The following is a 19,205-nucleotide window of genomic DNA, read 5'->3' as shown; positions in this document are numbered from 1 at the left end:
TAGATAAATACATACAAGTGAAGACCCAAACTGAAATCCAAAACTTTGGGAAAGAAATAAAACAAGATATATAAATGGATAGATAAATAAATAGATAGATAGATAGATAGGTAGATAGATAGATATATAAAGATAGAGGAAGAGAAACTTTGAAGAGAATTTTCGATGAAAACAAGTCGATGAACTTTCAACTGAGTAGCGAAGCTCCAAATAATCCTATAGAGTTTCAGAAGCAACATTTCAAATGTTAACCTTTTAAAGTATCTTATAAATGTTTAAAATGTCCTAATCGCGGAGGTGCATGCAAATTCTGAAAGATGCTTCTCTTTCCCTATCTCTCTCTCTCTCTCTCTTTATCTCCCTCTCTCTCTTTATCTCTCTCTCTCTCTCTCTCTCTCTCTTTCATTGTCAGTGTATGTCGGTTAGAGCCGATATAATGCAATTTCCACGTCGGATAGAAGCGTTTTCGTGATATACGCGAATTACATTCTCCTCTTACTCCCCCACCTCTCTCTCTCTTTTGCTCACACACATACACACACATATATATACATATATATATATATACATGTATATATAAAGATATATACGCAAGAATTCGCTTCCTCTCTCTCGCTCTTGATTTTTTTCGAGAAGCAACGAATCTCACGAAGGACAGTATGCAATAGTAGTAGTAGTAATGACGGTGGTGGTGGTGGTGCTAGTGATTATGGTAGTAGTAGTGGTAGTACCAGTGGTAGGGTGTTCGCGAAGCAATTGCATTTTTCACGTGCATAATGACCGCGTTATTAACGAACGAACGCGAGCTACTACTGCTATTCCTGCTGCTGCTGCTGTTGCTACTACTGCTACCGCTGCTGCTGATACTGCTACTGCTGCTGCTGCTGCTGCTGCTGCTGCTGCTGTTGCTGCTGCTACTGCTGGTACTGGTACTTCGCTCTGAACGAACACTCGTTAAGCGAAAATTAAATGCTTCTGTCGAGTATACCGAGTAGAAGGGAAGATAGGCAACGATACATAGGGGACCTTGCTAAGAACGTCAAGGGCAATCCTGGAGGAGCTTTCTGTTACTAGGTAATAGTCACTGCAAAAGAGAGAGAGAGAGAGAGAGAGAGAGAGAGAGAGAGAAAGAATGAGTGAGTGAGAGAAAGAAGTCGTTTCAATTTCTTGAAAAGAACGGTGACAAAATGAGAAGAAATACTTTCACGAGACGGACAACTTAATAACATATATATATATATATATATATATAAGAAATTTTTCAAGGGATGACAAAACAGTATCACATAAAAACGAATTTCATTTGAGAAAATCTCCGTTTGATTATTTCCATCTAAAAATTTCATTTAAAAATTTATTTCCCCATTTTATGGATACACTCATGTTATTATTTATAAAAGGGAATTATACGTTGTTATTTCAAAGAGTGAATATCTCAAGGACGATAAAATAATTTTCCACGAATGAAAATTTATTTCATTGAAAGAAAAAAAAAGAGAGAGAGAGAAAGAAAAAAAAAAGAAGAAGAAGAAGAAAAAAGAAAAAAAAATTCTCAATTTGATTGTTATCATATGCATATCTCTCGAGATACATTCGCAATTTGATAATGCCTCCTGTTATATAATTTCAATGGAGAAGTAATAATGAATGACAAGAACGATAAAGCAATTACTTTTAGAAATATATATCAAAAATATATCTCGTCGAAGAAAATCAAAATTTAATCGTTATCATATCTCTCAATCAATTTGCTAATATTTCATGTTATATAATTTCAAAGAAAAAGAAATAATAATAATAATAATAATAATAATAATAATAATAATAATAATAACGAGAAAGATAATACGAATTCTTTCTTAAATGTATAAAAAAGAAAAAAAAAAGAAAAAAAAATACAAAACACAAAATCTCAATTAAATTGTTATCTCTGCTTATTACATTTAATTGATATCTTTGAATCTATCATTGGATAATATTTTGCGTTATATAATATCAAAGAAAAGATAATAATGAATGTCAAGAATGATATAACGATAAAAATGATAATTCTATACTATATTTTTTATTGTTGTTATTGTTGTTGTTGTTGTTGTTGTTGTTGTTGTTGTTGTTGTTGTTGTTGTTGTTGTTGTTGTTGTTGTTGTTGTTGTTATTTAGATTAAGAAAACGATTCATTGCGATATCGAAGATAGGAGAAATAATCGTTTTTATCGATCTCTATATACGTAACTATATAACAATAATAGAGAAGCATTCTGAAACGGAAGCACTTTTGAATCTCGAACAATTTGATATCTTGAAACGTGACACAGAATAGCTACGTCCGTAATAAAAGCTAAATTTCTATCGTACCTTTCGTATCGGTTAGGTCGACGGCATTTCGTACGCGTATCGAATATCGCTGCCTTTATATTATTACTATTTCGATATCGTAGCGATAGTGGCGAAACGTATTTTACATTTTTCGACAGACGTTCGTGTTTTTCGCATTGCTACCTTTTATAGAAGCAAGAGACACACAACTTTTGCGTTAACATATATATATATATATATATATACACACACACACACACAAACACACACACACATATATATACACACAGGCACACACGTACATACATACATACATATCTATATATGTTTATACGTATGTATATATGTATAACTGTTATATAACAGCAGTAGATATCACGAATTTCGTTTTAATACAAATTTCAAATAACAGAGAGATACTGACGAATAAAAGTTCATTTTTCTATTTTTTATTTCTTTTTTTTTTCCTCTTTTTTTTCATCCAGTCTATCATAAAATAAATGAAAAATATAATTTTTATATCGGAAATACAAGTTACTAGTTACTAGTCGAGTTACTACTTACTTGTCAAATTACTAGTTACTCTCTAATCTTTTCTTTTATCTTCTACTTTTTCCTTTTCTTTATCATAAAATAACGTTCGAATTTATAAGTGAAAATATTTATTATTAATTTAGTAATTATCCTTTCATAGATTTCGTTATATAAATTTACGATACTTTCGATTGTTAATTAATATTCAATATTCATACTTAAGCGACGCTAATTAAATTAGAATTAATCAAGAATAAATGTTCCTTGAATCCTACGTAAAAAAAAAAAGAGTAAAAAAAAAGAGAGAAGAAAAAAAGAAAGAAGAAGAAGAAGAAGAAGAAGAAGAGGAGGAGGAAAAAAAAAGAAACTAATTTTCAAACAACACTTAAGAAAAAATGTATATATAAAGAAAAAAAAATGAGCCACCGATCGGACAGATCAAGAAGAAGGTAGTTGAAAGTTATGATGAATTATCTTATTTTTTTTTTTTGAATATCAGACGAGAAACTCTAGTTTCACAAATAACAATCTGAAGAAGGCTGAGAAGGATAGTAATCACTCAAGCGGCGGCCTACCGACGTTCTACTTACTTAAGAGCTTTAATTGGCTTCCTTCTTTCTCAGGGGGTTCGTAACCCTTAAAACGGAGCCCTTGCACGGTTCATTAGCCCCTCGAAGCAGTATTAAAATGGCGCCTACGTATCTTACCTTGGCTATAGTCTTAGCAAACGTGATATGGCGTAACCTTACAAGCAAATTCAGCGTGAAAACCACGCGAATCTAATTTCTCTAAGGAAAGAGAGAGAAAGAGAAAGAGAAAGAGAGAGAGAGAGAGAGAGAGAGAGACAGACAGAAGATGAGGTGGAATGAGTGGGCGGTGTCGACTTAATTAAATTTGTTAAGAAGATCGTTAAGACGGATGAAGGCCGGGATTAAGGGGGTGAACAAAAAGTGCAACGACCGTTTCGAGTCTAGTCCCCACGAGGAAATTTCCAACATATTCTCTCTCTCTCTCTGTCTCTCTCTCTCTCTCTCTCTCTCTCTTTCTCTCTATCTATCTATCTCTATCTCTATTTCTCTCTATCTCATTGTCTTTCTCTGTCTTTCTTTTTTGTCTTTTTCTTTCTTTCTTTTTCTCCCTCCCTCACTCTCTCTCTCTCTCTCTCTCTCTCTCTCTCTCTCTCTCTCTCTCTCTATCATATCTATCCATCCATCCAATCAACCAACCAATCAACCAACTAACCGACCTTTCGTCCATGCATCCATCCATCCATCCGTCTATATATCTATCTCTTTTACTCTTTCTCTTCTTCAACGAGGTATATCCTAAAAGCTTCTTTTCCGAACTTAGAAGCCTGATAATCCGACGATTCTGAAGTTAATCGTTCCCGAAGTCGTTCACTTTCCAGTCAGCAGAAGTTGCATCAGGTACTTAGATTCTAACACGAGACGTTAGTTCGTTCGTTCATTCGTTCTCATTCGTTCATTCAACCTTACGACAGGGCCTCCTGGCATCATCTAAGTAAGAGAAGTTGCGTTTACATACTGTGAAGTGTCGTTTCTATTTCCTTTCTTATACATATTAATGAGGTATTGCATAGTCATCGCCTCCATTGCACTGCTACTCCACGGATTTACTAGGCGCGAACCTTCGCGCCTTTATTACTCGAATCATCGTAAAATCCCGAGAGATAGGAAGAGACAGAAAGAGAGAGAGAGAGAGAGAGAAAAAGAGAAAGAAAAAAAGGAAGAGAAAGAGATGGAAAATGGAACACGATATAACGTACTTCTCGCTTATTTGATTTTTTTTTCCACTGCTATGATCACTCGAAATCTCTGACTTTTTAACTTTTCTTAAGTATGCATTAAAATATATATGTTTTATTTAAAAAGTTTATTAATTTTAAATAAAAAAAGCATCTATCTATCTACTTAACTTTATCTTTTTTTCTATCTTCTCTTGTCATTTTCTTTTTCTTTTTCTTTCTCTTCTTCTCTTTCTTTTTTTTCTCTCTCTCATCGCTCGAAATTCCATCGATGGAGGGAGAGAAAAGTGGACAGATATATGAAAGAGAGAATTTTTTTATCTTTTCTTCTTTTATTTCCTTTTTGTTTTTTCTTTTTTTCTTTTGTCTTTTTGTTTTTTTCGGCTTCTCTTTAATATCATTCTCAAATCGCTCGCGTTGCTCGCACGCGTATATAAAGAAAGAAAAGAAAGAAAAAAGAAAAGCGAAATACCACTACGTAATCTGGAATCACACGATTTAGGTCACGATTAAAGATACTTTTATCGGCGTGCACCCTTCCCGTACTTTCACCCTCATCTATTACCTCCTACTACATAACTCGATAATTTATCACGTTGTAACAGTTCGAAAAAAATGCGTTTAGCTTGATATATCGCGTAAAAGAATTTCATTTTCGTTGTGGATGGTTTTATACGTACATAGTTTTGATCGATATATAATTTCGATGGAAAGAATGTAATATATTTTTAGATATTTCATTAGATAATTAGAAAGAAGTATAGATAGATAGATAGATAGATATAGAGAGAGAGAGAGAGAGAGAGAGAGAGAGGCTTATAAGATTAAAATTTGGAATATAAAATAGAAAGAAAAATGTAAGAGTCAAATAATCGATACGTCGAAAAAGGAAAAAAATCGATATTCCAATGACCAAATATATCTATATAATATTTTCTTAATTAATTTAATAATATGATAATTAACAATATAAAATAATCATTAGTTCATTAATATCTTGATATTTTTTTTTCTTACAGTATCGATCGTAAGGACTATACTTTTTCAGTTGGCAACGTTTACAATTGCTTTATATTATTTTAATTTATGCATCGGTCTCCTCATATATATATATATATATATATATATATATATATATATATATATATATATATAGCAGATATTTCAATGTAAATATATACATATACATGCATACATGCACACATATATATATGTACATACATATATATGTACATATGCATATATATATATATATGTGTATGTAGATGATACTTTTACCGCCTTTTAACTTCATACGATATTTCAAGATTTCAAAACTTCGTTATTTTCATGGATCGACATATCCGATATTTCATCGTGTCGACGATATCAAGCAAATTATTTAATACCGAACGTTCAACGTAACATTTTTCAAATGGGAACGATCCACAGGGACTCTTTTTTCTTCGGGGAAATACACTGACAGTGCAGATTCTACGTCTCTCTGTTTCTCTGTCTTTCTTTCTCTCTCTTTTTAGAACAGAAAGAAAGATAAAGTAAAATGTAAAACATCGTAGAACAATTCGTACCGGTCAACTTAACAGATACAATAAAACATTCGCAAACCTCGGTACATTCTTTGTTCACTTGAAATTTACATTAGTTTCTCCTTTCTCGATGTCTTTAATGTGATAAAAGAAACTACGATAATTTGCAAACTAAAACATTACATTGTTAAATAACTATCATATTTTATAGAAAAAAAAAAAAAAAAAAAAAACAGAAATATATATATATGTATACATGCGCGTGTGTGTGTGTGTGTGTGTGTAAGTATTCTTTTTATAATTATGTGTTTCACGTATTATAAAAGGGAAAAAAGAAAAACAAATGTTCAAACTTCAAGTATATTAAATATGTTAAATGTTACGCGAGTTATTTGTTCTTTTTTTTTTTTTTTTAGAAGGATTGGATGGTAATAATCCATCAACCGTGTTAAAATATTAAAAAAAATAAGAGAAAACAAAAAAATCAAAAAATAAAAAGATTTCCAAAGTTCATAATTAACTCAAGTACTATTTATATAAAACATAAAACGCGCGAATTATTTCGTTCATACATTCTGTACGAAAGTATTTTGTTCTTTTTATTTTTTTTTTTGTTTGTTTTTATAACTATTCAAAATAATTAAAAACGAAAAAGTTATAATAATAATAATAATAATAATAATAATAATAATAATAATAATAATAATAATAATAATAATAATAATGATAATAATAATAATAACAATCGTCGATAAATTTTATACCGCTTGGTATATTACAAATGTATTATATAAACATGTATTTATATTTTATTATAGATATTATACTTACATAAATATTATATAGATATTTTTTCATCTAGAATTTTGCTCATACATAGATTCATGAATGATCGATAGATGAACACCGTTCCGAAAATCGCCCTTTAATCGCTCAAAATCGGCTCGTCTACCTTCATAAAAAGAAAAAAAAAGAGATAAAGAAAGAATAAAAAAAAAGAGAGGAAGAAGGGAGAGAGAGAGAGAGAGAGAGAGAGAGAGAGAACGAAACGATCAATTCGAATCAAAGGTCGTAGCCCGGCTTATACCGATGCGAATTAAATGGAGGGACGAGAAGGTCGAGTGAAAGAAATCAATATTTAATACGTATCGACCATATTGAATGATCCATTTTGTGTTCTTATGAAATTTGTATGTTTCAAAAATATGAGTATAACATCAAATATTGACCAGTGCCATCCGATTTTCTTTTTTCTTTTTTCTTTTTTTTTTATTTTCTTTTTTTGTAAATCCTGCTATGTTATTTTTCATAAATTGAGCAAAAGTATGAGAAGAAAGAGAGAGAAAAAAGAGAGAGAGAGAAAGAGAGAAAACTGTTCGGATTGTTCAACTCTCTCTCTCTCTCTCTCTCACACACAGACACCGCATCACACCACACCAGATCACACCACACCAGACCACACCACACACACACACACACACACGCACACACACAAGGGTCGCTAGCAAATTCACGGTCGAGCGAAGAACGAAACGATTCGAGAAATTGTGCGATAAATCTACTCGTCGTTCTGCGACGAATGCCTTGATTAGAGTCGGCAATTCTCTTTTTTTATTTCCCTCTTTTTTTTTCCTTCTTCTACTTTTTTTCTCTTCTACCTTATCCGTTTTTGACTTTCTTTTTTTTCTTCAGTTTTGTTTTCTACCCCTATCTCCTCCCATTTTTTTCTACCTTTTTTTCTCTCGTTTTCGGCTTTTTTTCTTTTTTTTTTTTTACGTGCCACTGCGAAAAGGCTATGACTCAAAAGGGTGACGTGAGGGAGAGAGAGAGAGAGAGAGAGAGAGAGACCGTTAGTACCTACCTTTTATTTAACGTTCCCCTGCGAACACGATGATTCAAAAACGCGAATCCCGACTGGCTGTAGCTTCCATGCCGCAGTTCTCTGTAATTCCGATCATCGAGAAAAACAAGCTTTTCCATAGCTTCACTCCCTCTCTCTCTTTCTCTATCTCTTTCTTTCTCTACCTTGATCTATCTCTCTCTATCTGTCTATCTATCTATCTGTTCGTCTGCCTGTCTATCTATCTATCCATCCACCTATCTCTCGGTCTTTCTCTCTCTATCTCTTATTCATTCTTCTCATACATCTCCTCGTTTTTCTTCCATTCGATATTTTAATATTAACAAACAAAAATTGTTATTCTCTCGAACACAATATCAACCAACACGTCGTTTCATCTCTTCCCAATACATATATATATGTGTGTATGTGTGTGTGTGGTATATATATATATATATATATATATATATATATATATACATGTACACATACCACAATATCGTGGTTGGGATTAAATTGAGACTAAAATTGAACTATTCTGAATATCAAACGATGATTCCAATATAAAGCCAATAGCAATCGATCAAGGATCAATTCCTTTGATCCAAGTTCTTTATTTCTATTTGTTTTTTTGTTCTTTCTTTTATTCCTTTTCACACAGATACATAACATGTATATATATATATATATATATATATATATATATATATATATATAATAATGGATATATATATGGATAATAATAGAATAGCTATAATCGAGAAGGATAAAAAAGAAGAGAAAAAAGGAATGAAAACAAAAAATTTACGAGTCGGACAATCGAACAAAAACTTTTCATAACTTTTGTAGTAAATTTATCGTATTTTTCGTTTACACGTTCATTTTGTTTTATTTTTAACAAAAAGTATATTAAATTTTAGTTAATTTTATTTCATTCGTAAAAGCTTATTAAAAATTATGATGATAAAATTAAATTATCTAAGAGAAACAAGAACCACCGATGCCAAAGCGTCGACGTTATGATTGTCGTTTTATCAGTTAGATCAAATGAGAAATAAAGAGAGAGAGAGAGAGAGAGAGAGAGGGAGAGAAACAGAAAAAAAAGATAGAAAGAGAGAGAGAGAGGAAGAAATATTAGTAGTATAGGTGGATAGTTGAATGGGTGGGTGGATGTTTGGAAGGGTGAGGAGTTAGTGGGAGTGGTCGAGAAGAGGATTCATTTTTCCTTTATGCGGATTAGTGTCATATTCACGGTCCACCGAAGAAGGCACACTTCGAGAAAGTGCACGATAAGTCTTGTCGTCGTTCCAGCAAGACGACGACGACGACAACGACGACGACGACAACGACTAGGACGAGAACGACTAGAACGAGGACGACTAGGACGAGGATGACGCCATGGTTTCTTGATTAATGATCATTTCATATTTTCTACTGAATCTTCCGGAAACCACCACCGATGTGATTCATTCGGCAAACATCTCGAGGAAATATTTATTACGATCATTACGATCTTTAAAGAATATATCATCTAATTCCCTGTCTCCCGCAACCTTCTTTCCCCCCTCCTCTACCAATGCCGCATGAATAAAAGATTAATCCTCGGAAAAAGATTCCCAGCGTACTTTCCCCTCGTATTATCCAAATTTTCTCTTTCTCTCTCTCTCTCTTTCTCTCTCTCTCTCTCTCTCTCTCTCTCTCTCTACCTCTCTCTCTCTCTTTCTCTCGTTTTTCCATAATTTTATCCTTTTTCATATTTTTTACCTTTCTCATTTTCATTCTCCCTCTTTTTCTTCTTTGTCAATTTCTGCTTCCTCTTCTTTTATTTTTATTTCTTCTTTTTTGTTTATTATATATATATATATATATATATATATATATATATATATATATATATATATATATAATAAAAAGAAAGAAAGAAAGAAATAAACTCGAGTAATTATTAGAAATGACGAGGAATAAATTCGATCGTTATTTATTCTTATATTGCATATTATAACATAAGATATCTCTTCATTATATCGTCTTTCTAACAAATGTTCGATCATTATATCCTTCTATCATCTCTGACGTCAAATCTATATATATATATATACACACATATACTTACGTACTTTCTCTATCATGTTCGTTATCGTAGTAACGATTAATGACTATTATTTCTAAAAATAAGAGAAAGAAAAGAAGAAAAATTGCAGAAAGATAGCAATCATATAATTACTGTCATTCATACATGATTACTCGTTTTCTCTTTCTCTCTCTCTCTCTCTCTCTCTCTCTCTCTCTTTCTCATTCTCTTTATCTGTTTCATATATATTATCTGTCTGTCTGTTCATACATATATATATATATATATATATATATATATATATATATATATATATATATATATATATATAATACAAATTAGTTTCGAATTCACGTTGGTATAAAAAAACAAAGAAAAGGGAAAGAAAAATGAAAAAAAGAAGAAATGAGCAAGAGAAGGATGGAAAATCAGAAGAATACGTGAATAGTAGCTCCCTTTTTCCTTTATTTTTCCAATATCCCGTGAACTCGCTTATTCAAATACACAAATCGATTACTACACATGGCAATTTTCGTTCTATATTTTTTCTCCCCCTTACTCTCTCTCTCTCTCCCTCTCTCTCTTTTTCTATTTTTTTTTTCTCTTTCGCTATTTTAACGCAGTCAAGCATCAACAACGAAGCTCCACTCGTTTCAGCTTACACGTGTGCACGTTAAAACAAAGAAACTTTAAAAGCGTGTTTGCACACAAAGTAACCCCCTCAACCCTCATCCCCTTACCAACCCATTCCACCCCCATCTACCCTCTACTTCTTCCTATGCTCACTACGATGAATTATTCAGTCATTATTCCAGCGAGATTTACTTCCCCTACTCTCTTATTTTCACCACAATCACCACAATCACCATTACTACTGTTACTATCACCACTATTACTACTACTACTACTATTACCACTAATACTACTACTATTACTACTACTATTACTAGTACTACTAATATTGCTATTATTAACCCCGAATAAAAGATCTTATTATCTCTGTCAAAAGATATTTTTTTTATGATGAATACGTTATATCGACCTAACCAATAAGAAATTTATACGAGTAAAATTAGTATTAGTATTAAAGACTGAACTTTGTTAACGGGAACTTCAATATCTCCCTCCCTCTCTTTCTCTCTCTCTCTTTCTCTTTAATTGTCCCCAATTACCCTTAAGGAAAATTGAGAAAATCGATATAAAGCGGAAAATTAAAATGGCGGTACAAGGCACCTCGATGAAAAGGAAAACATAAGGCACGTAGACTACGGTTCACGATTCGTGAAGAATTTTTATCGTGACATAATTTTCGTACTTGCGTGTTCCACTCTCTGGTTTCTATGTTGCTGTTCATTCTAGACAGTGATAGTAATAGTGATCATGATAGTAGTAGTAATAATAGTAATAGCAGTAGTGATGGTAGTAGTAACAGCAACAGCAGCCACAGCAGTAGCAACAGCAGTAGTAGTAGTAGTAGTAGTAGTAGCAGTAGTAGTAGTAGTAGTAGTAGTAGTAGTAGTAGTAGTAGTAGTAGTAGTAGTAGTAGTGATAGTGGTAGTAGTAGTAATAGTGGTAGTGATACTAGTAGTAGTAGTAGTAGTAGTAGTAGTAGTAGTAGTAGTAGTGGTAGTGGTAGTAGTAGTAGTAGTAGTAGTAGTAAGTAGTGGTTTCCTCGTTACGACTCTTCTTCGAAGTTTCACGAAGGTACTCTTTACAGGACTAGCTAACATTCTAACTTCCTCTCTCTCTCTCTCTCTCTCTCTCTCTCTCTCTCTCATACTTTCAGCGGTTATAACTTTTAGCAGAAAGCACGATTCGAAATTCACCCCTCCCAACGTTCAACGTTTCTCTCGCTTATCCCACAGGTTCACATAAATCTCGGTGCCGGTGAGAGCGAGATGGCTAGTGCTCGTGGATTGACGCTGAACGACCTTAGTTGGCACGAGGTCAACCTTACCAGGCGCGAGGCTAACATCACTCTGCAAATCGACGTTATACACACTACGAGATCCCTTCTACCAGGACGTTTTTTCGAGCTGAACATACACTATGGGGTCTTTATCGGAGGACAGGGTGACTTTAGCGAGCTATTTCTAGGTAAGACGTGATACCGAGGACTATCTCATACGAGGAAATTGTCTTTCCCCTTACGTGACTTTCTTCTACCAATCGATTTGATCTTATTGCAACTAAGATAGGCCAAGGAAACTAAAAGAAAAAAGAAAAAGGAAAAGAAAAAAAATTACCTTTGCTAGTATTTCTTTTTATTTCTCTCTCTCTTTCTCTTTCTCCCTCCCTCTCTCTCTCTCTCTCTCTCTCACTCTCTCTCACTCTATTTCTTTTTTTCTTTCTTTCTATATCTATCTATCTCTTTCTTTCTTTCTTTCTATCTTTCTTTCTTTCTGTCTTTCTTTCTTTCTTTCTTTCTCTCTATCTATCTATCGTTTTCTTACTCGTCGAATGATGTATTATCCCTTCGTGAAAGGATATACATCAACTTATTTTCTGTTACAATCTATGCCATTCGATTAACCACCGATCGGATCCACCCCGTTAATTCCAGGATAAACTGTTCGGTCATTTCAACCGAAAACGTTGCTGGATTATCGCCTTTACTGCGAATTTCAAACGCAACAGATAATTAACTTTTAATGTGAGATACAATTGGATTTGTAAAAACATAAAGTTTTGTTATTAATTATATTAACGATTATATAAATGAAATTATAATTGAAATAATAATAATTAATTAAACGATGATAATAATGACGATTATAAAAATTTTGTAAATCAAACGTTTGTCTCTTTGTTTTTTTTTTCTTCTTCTTCTTCTTCATAATATTTTTTATATATTACTTGTAAATAATCGATCATATCGGTATGATATACTGCAATTTTAAACGATTCAAATGAATAATTAAATATATCAAATCTGTATATTAATACGTCCAACGTGACTTATATATACTATATAATAATAATAATAATAATAATAATAATAATAATACAATAATAATAATAATAACTAACACATCGTGACGGATCAAACATTTTCTTGATACTTGTAATATTTTCTATATATCACTTTTGAATAACTATACAGAAACATATCCAACAATATCGAAAAATTTTATAGTTGTAAATGATTAAACGGATGAATAAATCGTCGTGATAAAATTATGTTGAAAATAACGAAATTATATTATAGTTAATTGTTAATAATCCTAATGAAAAAATTTTTTTCTCTAACAACGATATACATATAATACAATAATATAATCTATTAATTTCGTTTAATAAAAATAACATTATCTTTTGTGTTTTTTGTTTTTCTTTTTTTTTCTTTCTTTTTCCTTTTTTTTTTTCTTGTTAGTACCAAAAAAATATCATAGTTAAGACATCGAAATAAATTCGAAACAAATGATGCTCTTTGTTTTGCGAAATCGTCCTCCGGGTCAGATTTTCACTAGGGTGCACCGCGAAAGGATTAAATAACGAAGCGCCCTGGGCAAGAGTTACGTAATCTCGCACGCGAACGAGACGCAATTCAAACATTTGCCTTTGTTTCTATTGCGGCGTTATACCGTGAGGTATACCACAAGGATTTTCACCTCGCACAGGATCACACTCGATCCAGATTCGAACTTTGGTTAATCGCGTTTCTGCGTACGTACTGAGATACAATATCCATTTTATCTTTCAAATCAATATCTTTTATATTATCTCATACCGATAGATAATATTATCGTACAAATAGACCATTAGAGTTATAATAATTCCGATTGAACGATATCAGTTATCAATTATAAAAATTATATATTTTATCTCGTTTATTCGTTCCTTTCACTCTTTCATTATCGTATCTTTAATATTAATTAAAAAATCAAGATATCTGAAAAAATAAGATAATAAAAAAAAAAAAGAAAAAAAAAACAAGACAAAAAAATAATAAGATTATCTCATTCGTTTCTATATATTTATTGTATATAAGTATTTTTTTAATTACGTATAGTATCTTATTTCTTATATAAGATATTATAAAAAATTAATTAAAATGAATTATTATATATTTTAATATCGTCGAAATTATTACTTTATGATATGTTAATTATCGTCAATAGTCTGTATAGTTGTTATTGTCGTCATTATTGTTTTTATTTTACATTATAATTTCTATCATTATTATTTCTCACAAACTGAATCGCGATATCGTCGATGAAAAGATACTCATTATGAAAACTATCGCGTTTTTATTAAATCAGTAGTTAATCCTCGAACAGTATCGCTATTATATTACATTACTTTCGGTCATATCCTTTAAATAACTTTTTTAATAGGATACGAATTACTATTTTTTTAAATCAAATTTTCTTTGTTGATATAAAATAGAAATTCTTTAACTTAATACTTCAAGTCTATCGCTAATTAGATTTAAAGTCGAGACGCCATAATGAAAGTCGGCGAATGAGTTATACCGTGTAATATAATTTTAATTTATTTCGATAGATCAATTCGTTATATTATCAGAGTGAAACATAAGATGAAACTTTTCAATGTCAATTATTTTCTTTTTATCTTTTGTCTATACATTAAAAGGAAGCGATGAAAATGTTACAATGCCTTAAAAAATCGATCATGAATATGGGATTTAATCGAATACAATGACATCGTACGTGAATAGATAAAATGGATATAATCTTATCGTTCAAAGGAAAAAAAAAATCGTACAAAAAATTCGTTTAACTGTTATAACTTACGCTATTTTCTTGTCTCCGTAAAAAAAAAAAAAAAGAAATAAAAAAAAGAAATTGAAAAGGGGAAGAAAAATAAAAAAACACGAATCTAATTTGTCTTTCGAGATAATTTCGTGGCAGCTACGTCGATTACACTAGGGAGTCGTACAGCAACACGTTCACGATCCTTTTGTATTTTCATAAAGCCGTGTGAACGTCCACCGAGGTCGCAAACTATAAATCGAGCGTAAAGCGAATCGTGCAACTCGAATTTATGTAAGTACGTAGGTATGTACATACGTACATATGTATGCATGTTGTATGTATGTATGTGTATACGTACGTTAAGAAACAATAATAAAGCTTTGCCGAGATATAATTTCATACAATATATTTTCTTTTTTTAATTATCTTTTCCATTTTATTTAAATAAAATTAAAATTCTAAAGAAATTAAGATAAACATTAAATTTCATTATTTTTGAAATTTTTGAAACGATACATATCTATTATGACGATAAGGATATATCTACTGTCAAAAATTGATTTAATCAATGATTTATATATATATATATAAAACAATGTTGCTTATTTATGAAACAAATATTCTCTTAAGTACATTTATTCCCCTGTGTGACTACATAAAATTTATACCATAGGGCCTTAACTTGCTTAAAGTAATTTCATTTTTGGAAAAGATACTATTTCTCTCCTCTACCATACTTCGCTTATAAAATTTTACATAAACGTCGGCGTATTACTATATAACCATCAAATTTGTGTATATTAATATTTACATATATTATATTTACATTCAGTAATATTTAATAATTACAAAATGTCATTTTCTTTGCTTAATATATATATATATATATATTAATTTATATCGTGCACAATTTATTTATCGCGAATCCCGATACGCTTTTAAAATGCATTAAATTGCATAAATATAATTAAGAAATTTATTTTCTAAATTTACATATATATATATATATATATATATATATATATAAAGAAAAGAAAATATGATGAAACCATAAAAATAAAGAAGAGAAAGAAAAAGAAAGAAAATAAACCCAGACCAAGCCAAATGAGAAGCAACTCCCTCGATAACACAATTACGTCTTCTTTTTGCTATATACATACGTACGTACTAGCAATAAATTCACCCTATCGCAAGATTGAACATTAATAGCTCCGCTTCGTTCTTTCATGAATACGTGACGACCGTAGTGTATCGTGGCTTGGGAATAATAATCATTTTTACAAGAACATATAAATATGATGGAGAGAGATGGGAGAGGGTGGAGGAATAATCGGAGTGGGAGAACAACGTGAAGGGCTGGGGGGTTGGTGGCGGTGTCACTGGGGGTGGAGGAGGGCGTTCGGGGAAGGAGGATGTAGCCAATATAGAAACAAAATTCAGCGGACCGTTATATTCGAGTTGACGCAGACCAAATTGAATACAATCAACGCAAACAGCATCCTGGTGGCTCCCCACCCTCTCCCCTCTCTTCTCTCTCTCTCTTTCTATTTCTCTCTCTCTTTTACCCTTCCTTTAGCAACCCCCTCGGTACTCTCAAACCGAGGGAACTTCCCTCTTTCCGTTCTCGCGAACGAGAGTACGATGTGCCTGGCGACCAGCTCGAAATTCAATTTACATATTCATGACAATTCATTTGAACCCCATGCTACAACATGGCCTTCTTTCGGGGGTCTTATTAATTCCTGCCCGGGCCTTGCTAAATTCTCCGAGTGAGGAAAATAAAGAATAAAGACAAATGAAATCTCTCTCTTTCTCTCTCTCTCTCTCTCTCTCTCTCTCTCTCTCTCTCATTCACTCCTTCATTCTCTTTCTCTTTCTCTCTCTCTCTCTCTCTCTCTCTATCTATCTATCTATCTATCTTTTTCTTCTAACCCCGCGAAAAATTCATTTTCGACTCCGACCACTCCCTCCCGACTTTACTTCTCTCTTTCCCATTTCCTCCTCTTCCCTACCCTTCTAGAACTACCGCCCCCCCCACCGTTCCTCCCAAAACATGTAAATAAGCTCCGACGATTTTTTAATAACGCGCTCGACACACTTTCAACCCTCCTTGAAAACGACCGAAAGAAATTCCTAAATAAGATGATAAGACTTTTTGCTCGACGTTCATGATATTCACTCGGTATAGTTCGCGTCGCATTCGTTTTGACAAAAGAGAAAAGAAAAAAAATAATCTCATATTTTTTTTTCTTTTCTTTTTTTTTCCCCTTCTGATTCAAACTCCTTTCCCTACACCGACACTGTTATATCTTATAATTCATTTTTATACGCAAAGCCAAACGATTCATTCGTCTTCATTAAAATTATTTTATTATCCAATTAGAAAACATTAGAAAGAAATTATAATCTAAGGCTGATTTATAAACTAATTTATAAAGCGTTGAAATGATGATGATGATGATGATGATGATGATGATGATGATGATGATGATGATGATGATGATGATGATGGCATTTAAAAGACTAAATATATTATAGTTCGTAAATACGTACCGTTAGATTATTAATGTTTGACGTAAATATTGTGACAATGAAACGAATAATTCAGCTCATTGTACGTGAGATAGGAAAAGATTCATTCGATCGGTTAATAGTGTCGATCTATTAAACTATTTTGTGGTATAACAAAAAAAAAAAAAGAAAAAGAAAAGAAAACCGAGAAGAAGAACAAAGAAAGAAAAAATAAAGGAAGAAGAAGAGAAATGACGAAAAGGAATATTATTTGTTTGAAATCGAAAGAAAATATTTTGAAAAAAATTTGTTACATAATTAAAACTTAGTTAATAATTAAACTTCATAAATCTGAGTAATACTAATGACGGTCTATTTATTACTTCACATGGAGGAAACATTCAGAAGATTAAGTACAAACAGTTATAGTACATGTTATGCTCTTCGCTCGAACATTTAAACGAAAAAGTAGTGAAGAGAATTGAACGTGTTCTGTCTTTCTCTTTTTCTCTATCTCTTTATCTCTCTCTCTCTCTCTCTCTCTCTCTACCTTTTAACCTCCCTGCAGCCATTCGTTGTAACTCGAAAACGTTTCCCGATAATTTCTCGCGTATAGCATATTACACACGATCGTGCATATTCGTGCGGTTTAAATTCTTCGCTTTCGGGGACACTCGAGAATCTATTTATGCACTCGGTACGTTTTAACACTGCACTAGATACGCCTCGACGGTGGTAAGGAAATTTTAAAAGTACATCCTTCTTTATCGTAAAGTCAGCTGTTTTTATACTCTCGAGAGTAAAAACGCGAACGTTCGGTGCGGTTTAAAAAATGAAAAAGAAAAAAAAAAAAAGAAAGAAAGAAAAAAACAAGAAGTATAATAATAAATAAATAAATAAATAAATAAATAATATATTCGTCGACGATAGATACAAATTTTTTTAGAAAATATTCTTGAAAATCTGTCGATTCTTTTACGAAACCCCCATAACCATAGTTTTCTAACGTTTTTCTTATGAAATTTATCAGGATATTTTTTCACTTCATTTTTCACATCAAGACAAGAGACTACCCCTCATTATTTTATATATCGAAGTTTATCAGTGACGTGATGGTAGTGGAGAGAGGTGGTTTCAGGAAGGGAGGAGAGCGAAGGAGGAAAGCAAAAAAAAAAAAAGGGAAATGATGAGAATTGTATTTAACAAAATTTTTTCGTCCAAAAAAGGATCACGCTGTTGAATTTTGCTTTTCTGTTCTTTTCTTTTTTTATCTTCTCCATTCTTTCCCATTTTTGTGTTCAAATTTTTCATAAATATGACACGCGGAGAAGAGAAGAAAATGAAACCGAAAAAAAAGAGAAAGAAAAAAGAAAACAAGAAAGAGGAAAAAAGATATATATATATATATAAAAAAAGTCCAACATTTTACGAGAAATCGTCCAATAGAGCTCGTGTATATATGTGTGTGTGTATGTATGTATGTATATATGTATGTACATACATTCTCAATATTATGTAGTAGCTTCGTGGGTCGTAGGAAACGAAATGCTTGGCATAGATTTTGCTTAACGGAAGCACCACCAGATACGGGCAAATATTCGAGGCTTATGACGCAGATATATTTGATAAAAGAGAAATCGATAAAAATATGCGCGTACCTTAGGGGTTATACCTCGGCATCATCGACTTCTTCTTATCGACGTCTCACAATGAAAATTCCCTAGCACAAATATTCTTACGCACACTTTTACATGAGAACTTGCGAAAATGTAAAATGCTACTCGCGATTGTATTAACATTATAAACGATCCTTCATGCGTTCCATGAAAATTCCATGCTAAAGTGAACAGAATTTTTATAGTCAATAAAAAGAGGGTAAGAGACAGAGAAAAAGAGAGAAAGACAGAGAAATAGAGAGAGAGAG

The 19,205-nt window shown here is 32.0% G+C and overlaps 1 protein-coding gene across 7 annotated transcripts in view; it reads left to right on the top strand.

Annotated features, from left to right (window-relative positions):
- Positions 1 to 19,205, top strand: part of LOC124428015 (chondroitin sulfate proteoglycan 4) — an 80,560-nt gene that overhangs the window by 20,211 nt on the left and 41,144 nt on the right. For all 7 annotated transcript variants that reach the window (XM_046971560.1, XM_046971561.1, XM_046971564.1 and 4 more), the window contains one exon: positions 11,918 to 12,149. In XM_046971560.1, the coding sequence (XP_046827516.1) occupies positions 11,918 to 12,149 (232 nt within the window). The remainder of the gene's footprint in view (positions 1 to 11,917; positions 12,150 to 19,205) is intronic.

Source organism: Vespa crabro, chromosome 11 (genome assembly GCF_910589235.1).
Source record: "Vespa crabro chromosome 11, iyVesCrab1.2, whole genome shotgun sequence".
Classification (NCBI taxonomy): domain Eukaryota; kingdom Metazoa; phylum Arthropoda; class Insecta; order Hymenoptera; family Vespidae; genus Vespa; species Vespa crabro.
This window is presented reverse-complemented; position numbering and strand designations above follow the sequence as displayed.